The sequence below is a fragment of the Lineus longissimus genome, chromosome 3 (genome assembly GCF_910592395.1).
Source record: "Lineus longissimus chromosome 3, tnLinLong1.2, whole genome shotgun sequence".
NCBI classification, from domain to species: domain Eukaryota; kingdom Metazoa; phylum Nemertea; class Pilidiophora; order Heteronemertea; family Lineidae; genus Lineus; species Lineus longissimus.
The window spans coordinates 464,450-486,396 of record NC_088310.1 but is presented as its reverse complement, the minus strand read 5'-3'; the positions used below and the strand labels follow the sequence as shown (position 1 = coordinate 486,396).

The following is a 21,947-nucleotide window of genomic DNA, read 5'->3' as shown; positions in this document are numbered from 1 at the left end:
CCCAACCTGACCAGATAACCAGCTGGCAGATGTTGGTTGTTCCATTTTCCGTCCTTGTGAGATGATTACCACGGTACAACCAAATCAGTTGTCTTGTATCACAGTGTAATGTTGTCTTGTACAGCTAAAGGACCCTTTGAAGGTTGTGTCAATGTCTTCCCAACCTGACCAGATAACCAGCTGGAAGAGGTTGGTTGTTACGTAGGCTGTCCGGTCGTCTCCAAAGTTCATTAGCGGTAACCTTAGTGTAATTTTTAGGTTGTGTCAAGGTCTTCCCAACCTGACCAGATAACCAGCTGGCAGAGGGTAGTTGTTTCGCGTCAGAGTTTTTATGTTGTGTCAAGGCCTTCACAATCTGAATAGATAAGCAGCTGGCAGAGGTTGATTGTTTCCACATCCCACAGACCATGCAGACAGAAAGATATTGGGATTTCACCAATCGCAATTGCCGTTGCCTGTACCATGACAGAAGACGGACAATAGTGCGATGGGCTTCATGATTTTGCTTGGGTTGGGGAGTTTCTGGGCTGATAAGGGCAGACATACATTGGGTCAGGTCAAGTATTGGTGTTGAGAAAGTGTTGGTGTAGGGGGCCTACCCTAAGGATAAAATAATGTGTCTCAATTTCACCATGGTAATCCGACAGCACTTCACCATAGTGAATTGGGACGGTGAAATATTTTACCATGGTGAGCATGGTAAATTCTACATTCATGGTGAGCATGGTAAACTTTGAATTCACCATGGTGAACGCTGCATTCACCATGGTGAGCATGGTCAACTCCGATTTTACCATGGTGAATCTGAGATTTTTTTCTTAAGGGTCATCTCCATCCAAACCAATTCACCGACTTAACGTTGCCCTCTTTTAAGGCAACAAAATAATGAAAACAGATGCAAAGACAGGAGACTAAAGACGGAATACAATGTACAGAACACAGCCTTGTTATTCATGAAACATAGACTCTTGTCGACAACAAACAGTCAACAGAATTTTGGCAGGATTTTTCAAAATAACAATGATCGAGGAGCGACACGTGGCCATCGGAGTGACTAGGGAGATGAGAGCTGGCGATTCAGTCCATGCCTGTTCGAACAGGCCACCATTCCTCTCCTACACTGCTTTGGACTGGAGTCTTTGGTAAACTTGGATGAGATCATCAGTGGGTGGCGACTTCTTCCTAGATTTTCTGAAGACAGAAAATAGAATTCAATTCAATACAGTACATGATTGTGGCAGAGCAAGGGACAAGGATGTGACGTGACAAGATCGAAGAGCAAGACCAGCGTGAATCTACACGACACACTATGGACTAGTGGCTCAGGCCTCAACTAGAGGTCAAGAGGTCCCTGGTTCTAATCCTACAGTCGGTGAGAGACTCAGGCAGGTCTCTTAGACACTTGCCTCACTACCCAGATGTATAAATGGGTTCTGGCGCTGGGCATATGGACAAATGGGACAGCATTTTTTCCTTCTTTTTTTGTTACTAACAGGATTGTGTGCAGCCCAGGCTTCAATCTCTTCATCTATCTGGGCCCTCGACGATGGCACCTTTGGTCCTTCCTTTTCCAACAAGTGTCTGAAACAGTGAAAACAAAAACACAGTGGAAATCATTGACGGCGTTGTAGGTTAGACACTGCTGCTCAAATGATTTGAAATATTCTCCTCACAACTCAAAGAAGAAAACCTAGGTGGCTTTTTCGTTATGCATTTCTTTGCAGTGAATTAACGAGTAAACATCGTCTCTCAGACACTTGGGAAACGCATCTGAGAGCATCTCAGTTTCAAAATTTTCCTGCTGGAGACCCCCAGACCTCCCTTCGAGGGTGAGCGCCTACTGCGCTTTCATGTGATTGTGAGGGCGAGCCCTCACCATATTCAGGCTTCGCCCTCAACGGGGCCCCCTCTATCCAGCTGTGCTGGATCCACTCCCTTATTTGATGGTGACCTACCATGTGGTCCAGCCACCAGTCAGACAAGGATCCCCTTTTGCGAGTTGTTGCTACTTCTGGCTGTACCGAGGCTACTTTTTGCTGGGTCACTGGATGTACCAAGTCATGCCCGCTGAAACGACAGGTGATCATATCAACATTGTTGTGGCGATACTCTACACCATCCCTTCGCAATTCCCACAGCCCGTGATCACTGTTCACTAAAAGATTTGAGAAACAAGTCGTCACAATTCCGTTGGCGTCATATGCAATTTGAATTGCAGCAGACGTCGCGGTTTAACATAAGTTGTGTACCGGTGCTACCGAATACGCTGCATGACACAAGGGCCTTAACATCACAGGAGAAAAGAATCATATTGAATTTGGCTAAATCACAGGGCTCAGCCAGGCCTCTGAATCTGATATCATGATGGGGGGGGCGGGCGAGGGGGTTGGTCCAGCAGCGGCTGGCAGCGGACATTTGTCTTGACTCTTGCTTAGCGCTGCTACAGCTTAAAGTGCTGTGGTACAGTCTAGAAGCAGTGTCATCATTGGCGAAATGGACCAAAGTTTGTGAGGGGATGAGTTTCGTCCAAAATTAGATCTGTTTACACACTACGGCAATGGCGCATTGCAGGTACACGTCAACGGGTCATTGATTGTCGGACGTCAGTTCGCCAAGAAAACCAAAGGAATCGAAGGATTCATTGAACTCATCAACACATCATTAGTTTTCAGTGAAGTGCAACTGTATTTCTAGGTAAATCACTTTGGTATATAGAGAGTAAGATTACAATTAACTCACGTTAAAGTTTGAGTTCCGGGAGAGGTAGCGTTGTCAGTGCGTTGGTTTAGGGGCGCAATAACCTAGCTCATAGCGAGCAATTAGTACACTATGATTTCAGTGATTAACATAATAGTTGCAAGTATTTGGCATTTTAGACTCATATTTCGTGCTATAATAACTACGTTGTAAACATAATGCTCAAAATTGATTCATGAAAAAGTTGTTAGGGCAATATCAATCAAGCAGTAATGGAAAAAAGTGTAATTCCATTAACTGAATATTGTTTTTAGACACTATAACTTTTTAGGCCTACTTTTCCGTAAACCACGAGAACAATGTATGTGAAAAAAACAACACATATAAGTGAGGTGCCGAGTATACAGTAATTGTAAGGTAAAGAAAAGCTCGGTCTCTAAAGTCTGGAGGTCCGGAGTCCGTAAATGTGACGGTCACGAGAGTGATTTGTTCTTACGGATAGATCGAGAGGGCGGTTTGGGGTTCCGCCGACGGTGCTCGCATGCATTAGTCGTATCCCCGAAACCTTTACAACGCGAACAAAGCTCGTGGCATCCATGACGGTATAGGAATTGACGGTGAGGTAACAAAAAAACTCGTGGCATATCGGATGCGCATCCGATGACGGTAAAGAAATTGACGGTAAAGGATCTCGTGGCATATCGGATGCGCATCCGAAGACGGTAAGGGAATTGACGGTGAAGGATCTCGTGGCATATCAGATGCGCATCTGATGACGGTAAAGAAATTGACGGTAAAGGATCTCGTGGCATATCGGATGCGCATCCGAAGACGGTAAGGGAATTGACGGTGAAGGATCTCGTGGCATATCGGATGCGCATCCGATGACGGTAAGGGAATTGACGGTGAAGGATCTCGTGGCATATCGGATGCGCATCCGAAGACGGTAAGGGAATTGACGGTGAAGGATCTCGTGGCATATCGCGGGATGCGCATCCGAAGACGGTAAGGGAATTGACGGTAAAGGATCTCGTGGCATATCGGATGCGCATCCGAAGACGGTTATACATATATATATAATATATTATATAAATTTTAGTTTTACACTATTATGTAAGTGCAAGCTCTAGTGAGCTCACACAACTGTTTGGCAGTCCTGGCTCCTCCATCGTGCTGACAACATGATGAGAGAGATGAGACAGTCACAGCCAGGCAAAAAAAGTCTTGGCTGCTCTGCCAAGTTGTCAACATGGTTAGAGAGATGAGATAGTCACAGCCAGGCCGCATCAGTCCTGGCTGCTCCACCGTGTTGACAACATGATGCGAGAGATGAGATAGTCACAGCCAGGCCGCATCAATCTTCGCCGCACTGCCTAGTTGTTAATAAAGGCGAGAGAGATGAGACAGTCAGAGCCAGGCCGAATCAGTTCTGGCTGCTCCACCGTGTTGACAATAATTATGGTGAAAGAGATGAGACAGTCACAGCCAGGCCAAATCAGTCTTGGCTGCTCTGCCAAGTTGTCAACATGGTGAGAGAGATGAGGCAGTCACAGCCAGGCCGAATCAGTCCTGGCTGCTCCACCGTGTTGACAACATGATGAGAGAGATGAGGAAGTCACAGCCAGGCCGAATCAATCCTGGCTGCTCCACCGTGCTGACAACATGATGAGAGAGGTGAGGAAGTCACAGCCAGGCCGAATCAATCCTGGCTGCTCCACCGTACTGACAACATGATGCGAGTGATGAGACAGTCACAGCCAGGCCACATCAATCTTCGCCGCACTGTCTAGTTGTTAATATGGCGAGAGAGATGAGACAGTCACAGCCAGGCCGAATCAGTTCTGGCTGCTCCACCGTGTTGACAAAAATTATGGTGAGAGAGATGAGACAGTCACAGCCAGGCCGAATCAGTTCTGGCTGCTCCACCGTGTTGACAATAATTATGGTGAGAGAGATGAGACAGTCACAGCCAGGCCAAATCAGTCTTGGCTGCTCTGCCAAGTTGTCAACATGGTGAGAGAGATGAGGAATTAGTCACAGCCAGGCCGAATCAGTCCTGGCTGCTCCACCGTGTTGACGACATGATGAGAGAGATGAGGAAGTCACAAGGACCTGAGACACCCTACCTCCGATGGGAGGCACCATGTGATCCAAAACCTTCGATCTGAGGCACCATGCACCCTACCTCCGATGGGAGGCACCATGTGATCCAAAGCCTTCGATCTGAGGCACCCTACCTCCGATGGAAGACACCATGTGATCCAAAACCTCCGATCTGAGACACCTGCACCCTACCTCCGATGGAAGACACCATGTGGCCCAAAACCTCCGATCTGATACAAGATGTCCTTCCCACAGTAGAAAAGAATCATGTTGAATTGGGTTAAATCACAGGGCTCAGCCAGGACTTATTGAGAGAGAGGGGGGGGGGGTTAAAAATGCTCCAGCATGATGCATGATGCATGATGCCTGAGCAGAAATCCCCCTACAGCCTAACAGCAACTTCGGGGACCAGAGTTGGACCTGGAAGAATTTCCTAGCCCAATGTAAAGACTAAAAGAGTTGCAGAACCCTTTAGAGCAGCAACCCAATGAAGAGAAGCTATTCAGGGAAAGTATGACCCAAATTCTAACAAGCAGTGAGACACCACGCCGGGAACAAGAGTGATGGTCCTAGAGAAAAGAGATCCAGATTCATATAGACGTTCGGGTCAGGCATAATTTCAAAAAGGTTTTAAATTTCCCATGGTTTACATTGTGGACATTTTGATATATTCTTGTATTGATACCTCTTCTATGGTATGATATTTAGAAGTATATCAGACAAGAGGTCATTTTAGATATATCAAAGAAATTTCTCATGTATCTAGATTTGAAAAGTGACATTGTCTTCATAAAGAAAATGATTCTTTTGATGTGATATTCCTAATATTTGTGCTTTCAACCAGCAGGTGCGTTGAGATCTACACGAAGGAGGCGAGAAAATCATTCCTACGTCGAAAATGGTGGACACAGGATCGATTTTTCGTGGATTTGTCTTTTTGCAGATTGTTTTCACACTCTCGTCGACAGTTTGTCAACAGTGTGATGTGACAAATGTTCACATAACTACTCAAGATGGTCGAGAGCAGATATTTAAAGTGAAACAATTGATGCCACTACAGGGAGAATGCCTCCATTGCAATGATAAACAAGGGATTCTCTCTCAGCTGGGATTGGGATCTTCCTCGGCACCTGGGGCTTCACATCCTCTGCATGCACTCGCTGTTATCATCGCTGAACTTCACTCTGAGTGTGGTAAGTTTCTTATGAGATTGGAACAGGTCAATAGACAACCTGTAAAAATATAGACTCACCAAACTCCTCCATTCGATTCACTTGAGGGCCGAGGCAGGGAGACTGGTACTTGACGGCATTTGAACCATTTCACTCCTCATGAACTATATGTGGGTGTGTTAGCTTCCGGTGTCCGGTCACACGTTTTTCACAAAGATGGGTAACCTTGAGCCAAGTGAAAAACCAGGAACACCAGAGCACTCGGCATGTTGACAGTGCATCCACTTTGACTGCATGCTGTATGCAATGAATGTAGGCCTATGGCGTGATCGTATTCCACAGGCATACATACATACATACATACAAATAGCATTTATATAGCGCAAAATCCAATTAGAAAAATTGCTCAGCTGGGCTGAACAAAAACACTGTTCAAATAGTTTGGTTTTTAATCTTCTAGACTTTTGAACTCAGTACATCTTGACTGCCATGTCTGTGTTGTGCCTGATCTAGGCCCAGCCTACTTTGTTATCTTTCCATTTTAATTTCAGAAAAAAATCGAGATGATGTTCCTATCAACATATGTTCAACTCTCAGCAGCTCCCTAATTCATAGCTTGAAAGATCACAGTAAAGGAGGGTCGTGTTCTACTGATAAACCAAAACTAAGCAGGGAGTTGATTCAGGTGAGTTGGCTGTGAAGGAAATGATCAACTTGATTGACATAGCAGCACCTTCTAGTTCTAGGTCACGTTGGAAAGGGTGTGACACTTTTTCTCCCAGTCTCATTCAATGACAATGGGCATTCATAAAACCATAGCCTTTAACCCTTTGCCTCTAAGCTTGAGGCATGCACTTCTATCTACTGTCTGTCGTTCAGTCATTAATATCACCTAATTTTGCTGAAAGGAGTTTCTCTATCTATGATTTTGGTCTGAAGCCTGTGTTTGTTTTCAGTCCTATGCTGACACCATTGCTGAACAGAAACTGGTGCCACTCGGCACAGGGAACATTAAGATAGATAAGAGGATAGGTAAGCTTTACAGAAACTGGTGCCACTCGGCACAGGGAACATTAAGATAGATAAGAGGATAGGTAAGCTTTACAGAAACTGGTGCCACTTGGCACAGGGAACATTAAGATAGATAAGAGGATAGGTAAGCTTTACAGAAACTGGTGCCACTCGGCACTGGGAACATTAAGATAGATAAGAGGATAGGTAAGCTTTACAGAAACTGGTGCCACTCGGCACAGGCAACATTAAGATAGATAAGAGGATAGGTAAGCTTTACAGAAACTGGTGCCACTCGGCACAGGGAACATTAAGATAGATAAGAGGATAGGTAAGCTTTACAGAAACTGGTGCCACTCGGCACAGGGAACATTAAGATAGATAAGAGGATAGGTAAGCTTTACAGAAACTGGTGCCACTCGGCACTGGGAACATTAAGATAGATAAGAGGATAGGTAAGCTTTACAGAAACTGGTGCCACTCGGCACTGGGAACATTAAGATAGATAAGAGGATAGGTAAGCTTTACAGAAACTGGTGCCACTCGGCACAGGGAACATTAAGATAGATAAGAGGATAGGTAAGCTTTACAGAAACTGGTGCCACTCGGCACTGGGAACATTAAGATAGATAAGAGGATAGGTAAGCTTTACAGAAACTGGTGCCACTCGGCACAGGCAACATTAAGATAGATAAGAGGATAGGTAAGCTTTACAGAAACCTGTCTTTAATATCGAATATATAAAGTCTTCTGTTGTAAGAAATGTGGTTAGAGAATATAGAAACCCTTTAGCCCCCTTTAGCCACCTTTAGCCCCCTTTAGCCACCTTATCCCTTTTTGTGTGGCGGTATCAATTAGCATCTCTTCAGTGAAATGGCAAAATTTCACTGTAATTTTCAACATGCAGCAGACAATGTTATTTGAGAACCATTTGGTGCCATTATTGGTGTAAAGTAAAATATCTTCCTTTTCAGCTTATGGTTTAGTACTGATAAACACTGATAATCTTGATGAAGGCATAACTCACTTTACTAAACTAATCGAGGTAAGTAATTGCTATCTCAAATCGAGGTAAGTAATTGCTATCTCAACTAAGTTTGAAACAGTAATTACTTTGGCCGACTTATCGGTGGTGAATATCAGAGGAGAGTTCTCGGCGGTGAAGGATGGATGCACAATCATGTGAGATTGGTATGTACTTTGGCTGCTGTCAGCTGCTTGTAAACTGGATCAGGATGTTTGTCACTGGCTAACTTGTTTCACCAAATTTATTAGGAGCTTTTATTTTTTGGTCAATCTTGTAAAATGACTTGACTTCAGACAGACTCATTTTTTAATTCCTTGTCACTTTACCTTGAAGTATCCAATTTTCCGTTTAAGGATCATCCTGATATGATACCTGCCTATCATGGACGTGGTTCTGCGTATGCAAGAAAGTCACTCCAGGTGAGTGTGATTTACTGATGTCCATTTGGCCAGGACTGGTTACTGTGTGGCTCATGGCGTCAGGTGATATTTTGAATAAACTTCAGCTTCAACAGAGAGGGCAGCCATCCTGATAGTGCCAGTAGTTGAGAGTGCCATGTCCATCTAAGTTGTTTTGACATGCTCGGCTTTGATGTTTTCAATGGAAAAATTGACCACTTCGTTTTGTCTCTTGTCTTTCAGGCGAATTTCAATGCTGCCTATAATGATTTCACGAAAGCTATTGATCTTGATCGAAGTATTCCCGAGAGTTATGAGAGAAGAGCTGAGGTAAGAAGCCAAGTATTGCATTTCAACACAGTGGAATAACAACATGGAGACCCACAGGTCGCCAGTGAAGACTCATTGAAGCTAGGGTTATGTGGCCAACAACATGGAGACCCACAGGTCGCCAGTGAAGACTCATTGAAGCTAGGGTTATGTGGCCAACAACATGGAGACCCACAGGTCGCCAGTGAAGACTCATTGAAGCTAGGGTTATGTGGCCAACAACATGGAGACCCACAGGTCGCCAGTGAAGACTCATTGAAGCTAGGGTTATGTGGCCAACAACATGGAGACCCACAGGTCGCCAGTGAAGACTCATTGAAGCTAGGGTTATGTGGCCTTGTGGCCTCATAGTTTTATTTCACAGAAAGCCACTTTTGCTAAGGGGGCCTCAGGAGAGTAGTTGTTGCTCTGTAAGAGTTCTGGCCCTACTTTGTCACTGATGTGAATGTGGAACAGATACGGGATCACTCATCTACTTGGAGACAAAATGAGCCGATGTGTCCTGAATATAAAGTTTTCGTTTTCTCCATTGCAGGTTTTGGCTTTGGCCGGCCTAACTAAAGAAGCTCTCGAAGACATCTCCCAAGCTTTAAAAACACGACCAACAGCAAAATTATATTTCTTACGTGGTGTGATGGCGTTATCGAGCGAGGATCTGACCTCTGCTGAAATGAACTTCAGAGAAGCGTTGGACATGAATGACTCCCACAAGCTCAGTATTCTCTACTACCTTGGCATAACACTGTATTACAAGGGGAAGCTCAGGGTGAGCAATATTACTCTATTGTTTATTGGAGGCAGTATCCTTTCGGCTTCCTTTTCATCATGTGAGGTCTCATTTCCCAATATGCTGATGCTGCTTTCATGGTTGACGGCATTTGTTGTCTGTCATGAACATTCAATATTGTTCACAGTGAAAAGGTCTCGACTTAATTGCTCAGCTGCACACATATCTGATGAATGGGTTCTAGTAGTTTGCTAACCATGTGCTGGCCTCAGGAAAGGCGAAGCCCAAAGTCTGCTTGAAAATGCCATGATTAATGATAACTATAGACTCTTCCTTTCAGAATGCTATAGCAGTCTTTAAAGATGTTATCAAAATGAAGCCGGATCATCTCGATGCCTTCACAAGTATGGCTCACTCATACAGGTTGGTGCTAACAAATTATAGGAGATAAATTCTCGCATGTTTGGTGACGTGTACCTCAAGGTATTGTGAGAAAGAGCTAAGGGCAGACACAGCTAGGAGGTTTGCTGTTGACAGGTTTCAAGAGCATCCACTGGATGAACTAGGTACCATTAATGTGCCTGGATAATTTAGCTCTGCACTTGTCAAGAAATGCCTTTTCAAATATCAATAGTTGTGTCTTGGCATTCAAATATTTCTTTATTTTTACAGTGGCATCGGTAACTTTAGGTTAGCCATGGAGAACTTCAATCATTCCTTGACCCTCAACCCTCAACACATTGCTGCTCTTCAGCTGAGAGGGTTAATGTTTTACCAGACTGGATACCTGAACAGTGCATTGGTGGACTTTCAGGTAACTTACGTACTTTTCCTTTGGTCATTTGTTAGTCTTCTATCGGGTAGATTGTCCTATTCTGGTGATCAATCCTGTCATCAGTTGTATTTGTTCTGCTGACTGGACTGACACTGGTCCAAGCTGTGCTTACTTACTATGATATGGTAGAGACGCCTAGCGATGACTTTGAGTAACTTAACCTGGCCTACCAGGCTCACTACCTGTTCTTGTCTCCTTTCAGAAATGCCTGTCTGTCAACCCTCAGAACCAGAGGTGTATGTACATGAAGGGGGTCATCCACCTGGCAAGGGGCAACTATTTTGATGCTGTCAAGACTCACACTAAGGTATAACACTAACCCCTGGCCCAAGAAATGATCTCAGCCATGGGATGCTGCTCAGCTTGTTTTGTTGACTTGACAGAAAACGTTTAATTGGCTGCCTTGCTTTGAATGTCTTTTGCAATCACTAGAAAGTGATGTAAAGTGTCATTGATACTCGTGTTTGTATCTTTGATTGTTGTTTCCATAACAAATTGTGATGCCTTGTCAAGTCGAGAATTCACTGATTTCTTGCCATTCACGATCATGTGCTTAAGCTCGTCTGACCTGTCCAAGTTTAGCCTGATGAGACTTGATAGCCAGAGTTGATCAGATAATTTCACCATGTCTATTTGTAGGTGATGATTGGTCACCCTCTGACTGTCATGAGAGTCAGCTCTGACTTCATCCGTGCTCACTATCTCAGAGGTAGGTGTTGAGAATCTTGAGCCAACCAGTTCATCTATTGAACCCTCCTCTATGACTCGATGAGATGGTTCTCAAGCAAAAGTTACTTAATGAACTCGGATTGTTTGTGTTCCATCTTGGGTTGCGAAACTCTCTGCATATATTGACTCTTCCTGCCTCTTCCAAGCCATGAGAGGGTTGTGTTTTATTCTTACAGAGTATGCCCGATACCTGTTTTATTCTTACAGAGTATGCCCGATACCTGTTTTATTCTTACAGAGTATGCCCGATACCTGTTTTATTCTTACAGAGTATGCCCGATACCTGTTTTATTCTTACAGAGTATGCCCGATACCTGTTTTATTCTTACAGAGTATGCCCGATACCTGTTTTATTCTTACAGAGTATGCCCGATACCTGTGTTTTATTCTTACAGAGTATGCCCGATACCTGTTTTATTCTTACAGAGTATGCCCGATACCTGTTTTATTCTTACAGAGTATGCCCGATACCTGTTTTATTCTTACATAGTATGCCCGATACCTGTTTTATTCTTACAGAGTATGCCCGATACCTGTTTTATTCTTACAGAGTATGCCCGATACCTGTTTTATTCTTACAGAGTATGCCCGATACCTGTTTTATTCTTACAGAGTATGCCCGATACCTCCACGCCCATGTAGACACTCCATTTCTAGATTTGCGGGCAGATGAAGATTTTGTGCCCGAGTTTAAAGATAAATGGATCAAGTATCAACCACTGCAATCCATGGTGAGTGCCAAGGAACTGGTCAGAAACATGCGTACTAAGATAACACACATCATCCTCAAATCATGTCGCTTCAGTAGACCAGTTTTGGTAGTGGAAAATATGAGGTGTTTTGATGGCAGTGTTGTCACAACCAAGGACTGATTGGTTTAGACTTGATTACACTTGTTCACCATCAGCCCTTCTAGAATAGAAACGAATAACTCACTGGTGGTCATTGCTTGTCTATCCTACCCACACAAACCCACAGAATACTTGCTCCTCTGCATTGATATGATGTTCCCACCTTCTTGCAGACTGATTACAGAGAGCAGCATGGCATACAACCTAACCTAAAGTAAGCATTCATTCATGTCCTTTGTTCTGGTGAAAGCATGACAGAGCCCTTAGAAGCCTGTTGAGGCTCAATGGAGACTCATAGTGCATACAGTAGTCTTCACAATATCAGGAGTGGTCTCGGTCTGCCCATCTCTTCTCCGCAGCCCCTCGACAGTTTGGATTTGATGACCAATGTGGTATTAGGTCAACAGATGACTTTGCTATGACCAAAGATGAGAATCATCTGTTAAGAATACTCCTTAATGCATACCGTTATTCCTCCAGAGATGTTTCTCCAGCCTCTTTCAAACATTATCCCCAAGACGTGCAAGAGTTAATACTGAAAGCGAGTAAGATTGGTGCCCTTACTCAAGTGAACAGCGATGGATTCTTGCCAAACCAACGGTTGAATCTAGCAATGGGTCTGGCTGCCATTCATATTGCACAAGTTATGGAGGTGAGCGAGAGTTTCGTTATTTCATCTGTCTGAAATAAGTTACTTTTAGGAAACTTGATTGGAGTGGCTGTTGTTAATCTTCACCATCTAGAGATACCAGAGAGTATTTACATGTCTGACAAGTCCCATTGAACAACATTATGATATTGCTGTTTCAGGGACTTTGGAAGGGACCGAGGAATCTTCATTATAAAGGAAATGCCTTTACGTGGCGGCACCTGTTTAACATCTCGATGCAGTATCGGCGAGTAGCTAATCCTGATCAACCCGTGTTTTGGATGGACCAGATGAGAGAAGATAAAAGTAATGGATTCCAGTCGCAAATCAATTTCATCAAGTAAGTATATGCATGATGACCACCATCATCATCATGTGACTGTGAGGCCATTTCATTCACCTAGTCTCATCGTGTGCACTGTTCTGTCTTCAGAACGATCGGAAAAGTCAACAATTTGTGGTTCTGTCCAGTCGTTTCTGTCACTGTCCTCGTTGTCATTTAGATCTACTTTGGTCAGTAATGTCGTTGGTATGTTCTTCAGTGCCTTGCAGGATGATGTTAGCTAGTATTCAATGGCCTCTAGTTAACTGGCCGTACCATCTTTCTCTTCTTGCCAGCTGACCATATGTCTGTCATGGTGTCCACTGTGTTCTATGACCAGTATCAAGCAATTGATTAAAGTGCATTATTGAATCCAGGCAGTATGATGGCGTCTCTATTGTTAGTTTTATTCATTTCTTCCTTTGCAACCTCGCAGTGAGATATTACTTATAAGGTAATGATCCCCCCTCTCCCCACACACCCCCAACACACATCAGAACATAGGGATGTTGTATGCTAACCTGACGCTTGTTGCTTGTTGTTTGGCATGAGTGTTGGATGGAAAACTGTTCAAGATGAGCTCCTTTCTTCCAGCCACTGTTAGAAACCTTTCCTTATGGTCCGTTCCCTCATATTGTCACAGACACCATTACATATGTTACATGATGCTAGCATTTGAACCAAAGGGATTCATTTGGAAATCTGTATCATCTATGAATTTGATTGTAGGCTAGAGTGCATGACCTGTACTTGTAACTGAGATTCACCCAACTGCTGTCACCTGTTATGCTGTACGCACCTAGTAAGCCCACCTAGGCTTGTGTCTTTATCTATGGAGTCTTTATGTCTCTGCCAGTCCTACATTCAAGATTCACCATCTTATTCCAACTCACACATGATCCACAACAAATCTCATTCTCTTTTCTGTTTGGCGATTCACATCTGTGTTGTTTGTCTGTTCATGTACATGTGATACATGTAGAACCTTCAGTCACTCCACATGTCCAGAACATTACAAGGCTGAAGGAGAGATGTTTCTTAGTCCTAGTCCTAGTTTTTCCTTTTTCAATAAGTCAGAGCCCAGTCTGACGTCACAAGGCAGAAATAAGTCCATCTTCCGTTGTATGTGTTACTTTATTGAGAGCCAGATCGCTGAGCCGTTTGTGTCAAGATGCCTGTAACAACAACTAAATCCCAATAACCTCAACATGGGACCCATCATGCCATCAGACTTGTGCTAAATGCATCATGTTGATTTGAGTTTGTCTTATTTCAGGGGACATGTGGTGAATATCCAGATGATGCAGTACTATGACTTAGTCTTCAAGCTAGTCAAGACGACAGTGGAGCATTACAACAGTGATGGTGCAGTCAGCTACCCAGGCTTCAGGGAGGAGATAGACAGGGCAGATACATGTGATGACCTACTGAGAATAGCAAAGGTGCGTTCACGAGATCTTACTGGTTTTGCAGTAAAGCCAGTAATCATAGCTTTGCAGACATAACTTTTATGGTGAGCAGTCCTCAAGCAGAGCAACCAGTATGTAATCACTTCCTCTGCATCTGCTGATGGGCAGTAAGTGATTGGGTGCCGTCGTATTTGATCCTGATGTCCCAATCGCTAGTCCTCGATACAGGTTCCAGATGGCGAATACCTCCCTGAGGGGTTCTTCATCTGGGCTTCTTGTCAGGATGTGGTCAACAGGGAATGTCCCGATAGAACACTTCCAAGTGTTACTACTCATGTTACAGTAAACGTGACTGTTCCTACTGTTACAGAAGAGACATATCAACCCTCAAGGTTTCATGGTGCCAACACAAGTGCCCAGTTATCGTGATAAGAACTCACATCAACTTGAAGGCGTCATTCTGACACTGACAGGAGACAAGTGAGTAGCAAGTACCAACCAAAGTGATGATGAGACAGAGCTGAGGAGGTTGTCAAGTTCATTTGTCAAGAACCTAAGCCAAGTAGGAAATATCACTAATGATCACAGAGGCCCAGCTTGTTATTCAGGGTAAAAGCTTGTTTCCAAATGCCTAGCTGCTTCTCAGTGACTAGCTCCTGAGGTAAGCCCTTCGCCATACATGTAGAATTTAGGGGATAAAAGAGAGAGGAAATGTTGATTTTGCCTGAAGTATTTGAGTTACCGCAGAGGCCTGGTAAAGTCTGGCTCATTCATTGCAGTGCAGTGTGATTTTGACACTGCCTCTAAAACTCTCTGAGTTGAATTTACATGTATTGTATTTGATTCTTTTGCAGTGCGAGTCGAATTCTATTCTCGATCAACCTGGCTGCCACTAAAGGTCGAACAACAACATTCCACGCCGAGTTAGACTTCCTCTTTAATAAACTCAATGACGAAATCAGAAGGACAGGAATATCAAAGATTGTGGTGAGTTTTAGACTATATTCTGGCTAATAGTTTCTGCTAGTGCTCAAAGACATTTGACAGCTCTGTATGAAATACATCTACGGGTTGTGAACTGTAAACCAATGTTGACAATTCTATTCAATTTTCAGGAGTTTGACAGCATCCTTAACATCATGCTCTCCTTGGTCTATTACTTCTACAACTTGATGCCATTATCAAAGGGTTCGAGTGTGGTTGCTTACAGCGTCGCCCTCGGTCTCATCATGTCCATTGGGAAGGAGGTCACAGGGAAGATACCGCAGGGAAAGGTGAGCAGAGTTTGTGACTTACTAACTTAGTCCTCTTCGTGCCAAGAGATCACATCAGGCCTCAACCCGCCACCCTGATCTGTCGGCAGTCTGTCTGTAGATGTTTCCCCAGGTCAGAACAAGCATCACCTCCTTCTCTACAATACGTCGCCAGGTCTCTTTTGGACGGCCTCCATTTCTGTTCCTTCTGCTGTCCATCAGATTGGTGTCCTTTGGAGTGTGTGCCATGGCCATCGGCACACTTGTCCCAGCCGAATCCAGCTTAGTCTTTGAGCCATTCTGGCGATCGATGTTGCAGGGTCCAGGCATGGTTTAATCTGTACATATTCATACACATTCATGTGGGATTCTGTTTCAGCTTGTTGACGTTGAAGCGATGCTGTCAGGTGCTCCAGATGCCTTCATTCTTGTTGCCAAACAGTGGATGAACATAAAAAGGTATGTCTTTCAGCCTCTGACTGGCAGGTATGTCTTTCAGCCTCTGACTGGCAGGTATGTCTTTCAGCCTCTGACTGCACCTTGGCAAAGTTGATTTATATTTACATGAGTCCCAAGGAAATACACTCCACACTTCACAACATAACGATCTGCTTACCCAGTGCTCCCTTAGCTAGAGCCTGGAGCCTGGGGTTTCATTTCAACATTGATTGAGAGTTGGCTAAAGTCTTTTTAGAATTGATTTACCGAGTTGAAAATACTTGAACTGTCTGCTGGTGTCTTATCTTTCATTGTTCATTTTTGCCTTTCAGGTTGAGTACGTCCTTATCAATGCTGCCATCAGTTGAAGAAGTCTTCCCTACTGTCAGAAGTATTATAGAGGTGTTAAATGCTGCTCCGTTAGAATAAGCCATGATTAAACCAGAGTCTTTCAAATAAAATCATTATTTGAAAGACTCTGATTGAACTCAACTGTACGTCACCTCAGTCCAATCCTTGAGAGAGGTCAGGAAAAGTAGCATTTTCTCCCTGTTTCTTTCTGGTACAGAATCCAGAAAATTTCAATCATGATACAAGAAAGCATGTCAACCAGTAATCTTGAGTTATAACCCAATTGTTCTCATCCTTGTCCTCCCTTTTGTACAGATAAAACTGATAACAAAACCATTGTTTTTTACATGTTTATTTTTTATTTTTAAAGAACTCAAAAATAATGTTGTACTAGCAATCAAGAAACAAGAATCTGAGTGATATTCTCACCAAATACACGAGATCAGACTTGTATTTTCTTGGGGCCATGTGACAATCACATGAAGTGCTGTGCACATCACCCGTGGCGTCCTAAGAAAGCAGTGCAAAGATTAACCGAGCTGACTGTTTTTACTTGAAACTCAAAACCATATGACCTGTCATATTGTAAAGTGCAAACTTTTGTTTGTTGCATGATTTTGTCAAGACTTTGCTTCGACTCCCCGTCAAGAAAGTCGAGTCCTGGATGTCCTTCTTGTGCCACTGAAAACCAGGACAAGGCCTATCACCTCTGATCTATACACAAGAATAGAAATCGTCTCGGACCAGGCCTTCTTCACTCCCCTGTTAGAACATCTAATGACCTCAAGGACAAGACTAGCTTGGATGTACCTTAATACTCCCAATATCGTGGCACTCGAAGCAGCAGTGAATATCTATGCATGTATCATAAAAGTAGTATTTTTGAATCTGACATGAACATGATGAAGATTCACTGACAAATAAAGTCATAACTAAAGATAAAACCATGTTCTCTTCAGTTCTTTAGTTGCAGTGTGCGGACCTCCCCCTCCAATTTCCATCTTTGATACTACAACTAATCCAGTTCCTTTTATCACACTTCGATATATCCACTTGCTGTGAAGCCACAAACCTTCCATTTCAGACTCGGGACTTGCTGTAGGAATTCAAAAGTATCCAGCATTGTCGGCTGGTGGTCGTATTTCCAGCATAATTGTCCTCTGAATGGATTCATCAACTGTGGCCTAGTCCATTCTGTCTTATCATCCTCATGAGGTGTGTCCTATTTCGACTTGATCATTTCCGCAAACTCTGAATAAGAGAGAATGGTATTTTTAATGCTGGCTGGTTGATTGTGACCATCTCATGCAGGTTATGTTGGTTGTGGCTATGTCCGAGTGAGAACCTTTGCGGCAGTGAAGGCGAACGTCTGTCCCCATGCGTCTCAAACACGTCACGGAGACCAATTGAGACACTTCTGGGACACAGCAGGACTTTGCTTGAAAATGATATACTGTAAACTCAGTCAGGAGCTGTGCGACAAACGTAGTGCTCACATAAAGAACTGTTATGCTATGGCTTGCACTATCCCGAATACGCCTACTTTCGCAACCTGAGTCTGTTGGCACAAGTGGTTTGTTTGGCCCTGTGGCGGCGCAACTTCCCACGAAACCGCAGTCCTCGTGTGGTGTCCAGCTTTTAATGTCTTAAGCTGAAGAACATCAAATTGTGCGATCTGAAAGATCGGATCAGACACCCAGGCGGCCATTGCTTCATTTGGTGCTTACCTTCATAATCGACCTTGCCATCCCCATCCACATCTGCCTCTGATATCATCTCATTCACCTCCTCCTCCGTCATCTTCTCCCCAAGGGTGGTCATCACGCGTTTGAGTTCTGCCACCGTGATGTAGCCGTGCCCGTCCCGATCAAACACCTTGAACGCCTCCCGGATGTCAAGCGCGGACTCTCCCCCTAACATCTTCTTTGCCATCATGGCGAGGAACTCTGAGAACTCGATGATACCATTGCCTGAAGACGAGAGATGTAGAGTCCTAAGTCACACAGCTCCGATAGTGTAATTGACCATGCACGAAACCGTAACGGGTCATCTTACCTGACGCGTCTTCGTTGATGTCCGGTCGCTTTGGTTGCCGCTGTTGCCGAACAGTCATCCATCAACTGCGGGGCTGATTGATGACTGGGCAACTCGCTGCCCTATCACTTACCGTCAGTGTCCACTTCGTTAATCATGGTCTCTAGCTCATCATCTGTTGGTGCCTGTCCAAGTGATTTCAGCACCGTCCCCAACTCCTGTGTAGATACAGTCCCATCGCCGTCCTTGTCGAACAAGCGAAACGCCTCACGGATTTCTGTAAGGAAAACGCTGAAGGATTTTCATCCCGCCGAAAAAGATTCATTGTGGACGGTGAAAGTGCTCCCCTTTCAACCATACGCCAAGGAGAGCTGTAACCTATCTACTTTCTTCTGTTATGAGAACAAAAGATGAACAACTATGATAACCTATGGGCGATTCCACGTTGTCTGTGTACAATTTCCATTTGTCCAAAATCAGTCTTTGGAGGACAAAGTCACAACTCAAATGCCGCCGGAATATCACGACTTAAAACCTTTTTGGTACACCATGTATAGGCATAGGAAGTTAACGTTTGTAAAATATGAAATGCTCAAACATTGTCTTTGGATAACATTTGTCGCGAGTGTTTGTAGGGCTTAATTGAGCATACATGTAAGGCGCCAAGAGTTGCCAGTCTGTGTTGTAGGCCCTTGTGTAAGTATGAGATCGACGTTACGGCAAAGTGCAACATGTTATTTCTATCGAAAATGAAAACAAATTGACTGAGATAACAGGACGCCGAAGTATTCAGATTTTGGGTCGGACATTGAGGACGAACTTCGATGTCCGGATTCCAAACACCTACTGCAAAATCGGGCTTGAGTCATGTTGTGGTTTTGGAATCCATCGAACAATTAGAATCATTTCGTCCTCATGACAGGCTCAATCTTGGGACATTTGAAACTGTCACACCGGCATTCTGGTTGTGACTTTGTCCACAGATGATTTGGAAAGAGTGGAAATTATCATCAGACACCACCAAATGTCAAAATGATTTGTTATAGGTTCCCGTCACCCCGTGGTCATGTTTGGCTCACCCAGGGTGGTAGGCCTATTTCAAATGGACACAGAAAGTAGGAGTACAGACGTGTTACACCAGATGTAGACGAGTACATTAGAGTTTGTGGTCCCTCGTTATGTATCAACACTGATGCCATTGATTAATCAATGCCTCAAAACAAACAACATGACATAATAATGTGAGCAGAGCGGAACACATCAATACTAAGTCACAACAAGACGAATAAAGACCTAAAGTCAAGCGAACAGCCGATTAGTGGTTCATATTTTAGTAGTTCGGACAATGAAAACACTTACATGGTCGATATCCTTCTGAGGGTTTAAACATACATATGTTTCATTAATTATTCATTATCAGTGTCATAAGACGGATCAAATGGTCCGTTCATGCGATTTGTTGATTGATTTGTTGATACAGAGTTTGAAACTGATTCGCCAGGCATGGTGAGACCAGGGGACACCAAGAGGGAGGCGACCAGAATATGAGCATGCACTGAACGTCCTTGTGACACCCTGTATAGGCACAGCCATAGCTCCCATGAGGACAAAGTCACAACCAGAATGCCTGGAGAGAGGATCCCCAGATCTTTCAGCCATGCCAACCTGTTGCCCGTCTCGTGAAAGGTGCGATGGGGAGGAATGAGCAAGGGCAACTACGCAAACATAAAGCCAAAAGAAAGCCGCCAGTCGTAATGTGTACATCCAGTCCTTTTAGCAGCAGTGAGTTGAGTGTGTGTACCAAGGCCAGCTGTCATTGTTCCCAATTAAAACACCTTTGATTAAGCTTATATATATAGCGGCCTTGAAGAACATTGGTCATTCAGGAAGGTTCCATGGTGTAATGGTTAGCACTCAGGACTCTGAATCCTGCGATCCGAGTTCAAATCTCGGTGGAACCTAACTTTACATTTTCTTCTTCTTTCCTCCAGTGACAGCCAGTATATCTGCCTCGAAGAACATTGGTCATCCAGGAAGGTTCCATGGTGTAATGGTTAGCACTCAGGACTCTGAATCCTGCGATCCGAGTTCAAATCTCGGTGGAACCTAACTTTACTTTTTCTTCTTCTTTCCTCCAGTGACAGCCAGTATATCCGCCTCGAAGAACATTGGTCATTCAGGAAGGTTCCATGGTGTAATGGTTAGCACTCAGGACTCTGAATCCTGCGATCCGAGTTCAAATCTCGGTGGAACCTAACTTTACTTTTTCTTCTTCTTTCCTCCAGTGACAGCCAGTATATCCGCCTCGAAGAACATTGGTCATCCAGGAAGGTTCCATGGTGTAATGGTTAGCACTCAGGACTCTGAATCCTGCGATCCGAGTTCAAATCTCGGTGGAACCTAACTTTACATTTTCTTCTTCTTTCCTCCAGCGACAACCAGTGTGGAATGTTTTATGTTCTTGGTGTCCCATTGTTCATCAACAAAATACATGTAGAATACTTCTGAGAATCGATATTCGAACCGAATTGGTGAGGAAACTCAGCCAGGGCTGTCGGGGAAGAGGCAAAACTGCAAAGCAACATTGAGCCACTCACCGATTACTTGTTCTTCAGTAAGTTGATCAATCAGCGCCTGCAACGACATGAAAATATCACAACTCTCAACCCACTAATGATGTGTTCTTATCAAGGTTCCTCTGGGCTGGTCTACGATAGTGGTAGGAGTATTTGACACATTCACAGTACCTGAGTCAGATATTCGAAACAGAATTGCATAGTGCCAATGAAGAAGTTCAGAATTGCATAGTTCCATTGGAAAGAGAGAATGACCTGATCTGAAATGTCCTTGATATTCCTGTATCTCACATCTCAACCTACCTTGGTTTTCATCTTACGCATCTACCACCGACGGTAATCACTCCGAAATGTTTACAAAACGTCTACTATTGAGGGCAGCCAACCCCCTCGAAGACACTTTTAGTTGACGAACCAATTTCATATACATGTAGCGACTTCATAACAATGCATACTAAATATTCATGCTTCAAATCATTTGAAATAATATTTTGAAATATAACTACATAATACGGTTTACAATGCCGTGTTTGGAATCACACCCCACTGTGATCGGTATTTTATTGTTGAGGCATTATTGATTTTAAAATCATTTTTGTTAGTTAGCAATTTCGACTATTGAAATTCACATTTAGAACAGATATGTTTTAGTCCTGTTGCAGCAAATTTGCGACTCAGTGGTGGTAATGACTGGGTCACAAACTCGATAAGCGCTGCACTGGCATGACTGGCGAAACCGTTTCAAATCCTACTAACCGTAATGCCAGAGAGGACAGCTTTAATAAACAGTAGAAAATGAAAACACTGAAGGTTTAGCCACTTGATCCTTGTCAAAATACTGCCATAGCATTGTGATAGGACCATTGACTTGAATTAGGCACGTACTAAACGACCTCAACACCGTTATATTGAAGATCAAACGAGTTAATATCCACGCTCTCCATTGGTTCCTGGGCAACAGAGAGCATAACACTAACAAAAGACATCCAAGCATTATCAGCAATATTTGAAAGCATCGAAAGTTTCATATCATCA

At 43.7% G+C, this 21,947-nt stretch overlaps 2 protein-coding genes, 1 long non-coding RNA gene and 4 other non-coding genes across 12 annotated transcripts; 5 read left to right on the top strand and 2 right to left on the bottom strand.

Annotated features, from left to right (window-relative positions):
* Nucleotides 1–930: 930 nt before the first annotated feature.
* Nucleotides 931–2,805, bottom strand: LOC135484965 (uncharacterized). Of its 2 annotated transcripts, none has more exons than XR_010446498.1 (4): nucleotides 2,740–2,805; nucleotides 1,956–2,067; nucleotides 1,407–1,581; nucleotides 931–1,191 (listed from the first exon to the last, which is right to left on the bottom strand). It is a non-coding gene; the product is annotated as an uncharacterized LOC135484965 (long non-coding RNA). The 2 variants fall into 2 exon arrangements; XR_010446499.1 differs by having other exon boundaries at nucleotides 1,494–1,581.
* Nucleotides 2,806–5,701: 2,896 nt separating this feature from the next.
* LOC135485131 (tetratricopeptide repeat protein 13-like) lies at nucleotides 5,702–17,441 on the top strand. Of its 5 annotated transcripts, XM_064766884.1 has the most exons (22): nucleotides 5,702–5,993; nucleotides 6,524–6,657; nucleotides 6,929–7,004; nucleotides 7,958–8,028; nucleotides 8,364–8,429; nucleotides 8,652–8,738; nucleotides 9,274–9,504; nucleotides 9,806–9,888; nucleotides 10,138–10,279; nucleotides 10,503–10,607; nucleotides 10,940–11,009; nucleotides 11,642–11,760; nucleotides 12,054–12,094; nucleotides 12,361–12,532; nucleotides 12,691–12,869; nucleotides 13,288–13,305; nucleotides 14,128–14,293; nucleotides 14,631–14,740; nucleotides 15,115–15,247; nucleotides 15,376–15,534; nucleotides 15,893–15,972; nucleotides 16,284–17,441. In XM_064766884.1, exons 1-22 carry the CDS (start codon nucleotides 5,849–5,851, stop codon nucleotides 16,378–16,380), a joined length of 2,484 nt encoding a protein of 827 aa, XP_064622954.1. In that variant the 5' UTR covers nucleotides 5,702–5,848; the 3' UTR covers nucleotides 16,381–17,441. The 5 variants fall into 5 exon arrangements, with proteins under 5 accessions (XP_064622954.1, XP_064622955.1, XP_064622957.1 ...); XM_064766885.1 differs by lacking the exon at nucleotides 13,288–13,305; XM_064766887.1 differs by lacking the exon at nucleotides 5,702–5,993 and having other exon boundaries at nucleotides 6,634–6,657; nucleotides 6,929–7,562.
* Nucleotides 17,442–17,464: 23 nt separating this feature from the next.
* On the bottom strand, nucleotides 17,465–21,294 carry LOC135485154 (calmodulin-alpha-like). Its single transcript, XM_064766928.1, has 5 exons — nucleotides 21,216–21,294; nucleotides 20,934–20,970; nucleotides 18,470–18,613; nucleotides 18,030–18,272; nucleotides 17,465–17,553 (listed from the first exon to the last, which is right to left on the bottom strand). The coding sequence occupies exons 1-5, from the start codon at nucleotides 21,234–21,236 to the stop codon at nucleotides 17,525–17,527; spliced, it is 474 nt and encodes a 157-aa protein (XP_064622998.1). The 5' UTR covers nucleotides 21,237–21,294; the 3' UTR covers nucleotides 17,465–17,524.
* Trnaq-cug (transfer RNA glutamine (anticodon CUG)) lies at nucleotides 20,226–20,297 on the top strand. Its single transcript has one exon. It is a non-coding gene; the product is annotated as a tRNA-Gln (tRNA).
* Trnaq-cug (transfer RNA glutamine (anticodon CUG)) lies at nucleotides 20,373–20,444 on the top strand. Its single transcript has one exon. It is a non-coding gene; the product is annotated as a tRNA-Gln (tRNA).
* Nucleotides 20,520–20,591, top strand: Trnaq-cug (transfer RNA glutamine (anticodon CUG)). The gene has a single exon. It is a non-coding gene; the product is annotated as a tRNA-Gln (tRNA).
* Nucleotides 20,667–20,738, top strand: Trnaq-cug (transfer RNA glutamine (anticodon CUG)). Its single transcript has one exon. It is a non-coding gene; the product is annotated as a tRNA-Gln (tRNA).
* Nucleotides 21,295–21,947: the final 653 nt, after the last annotated feature.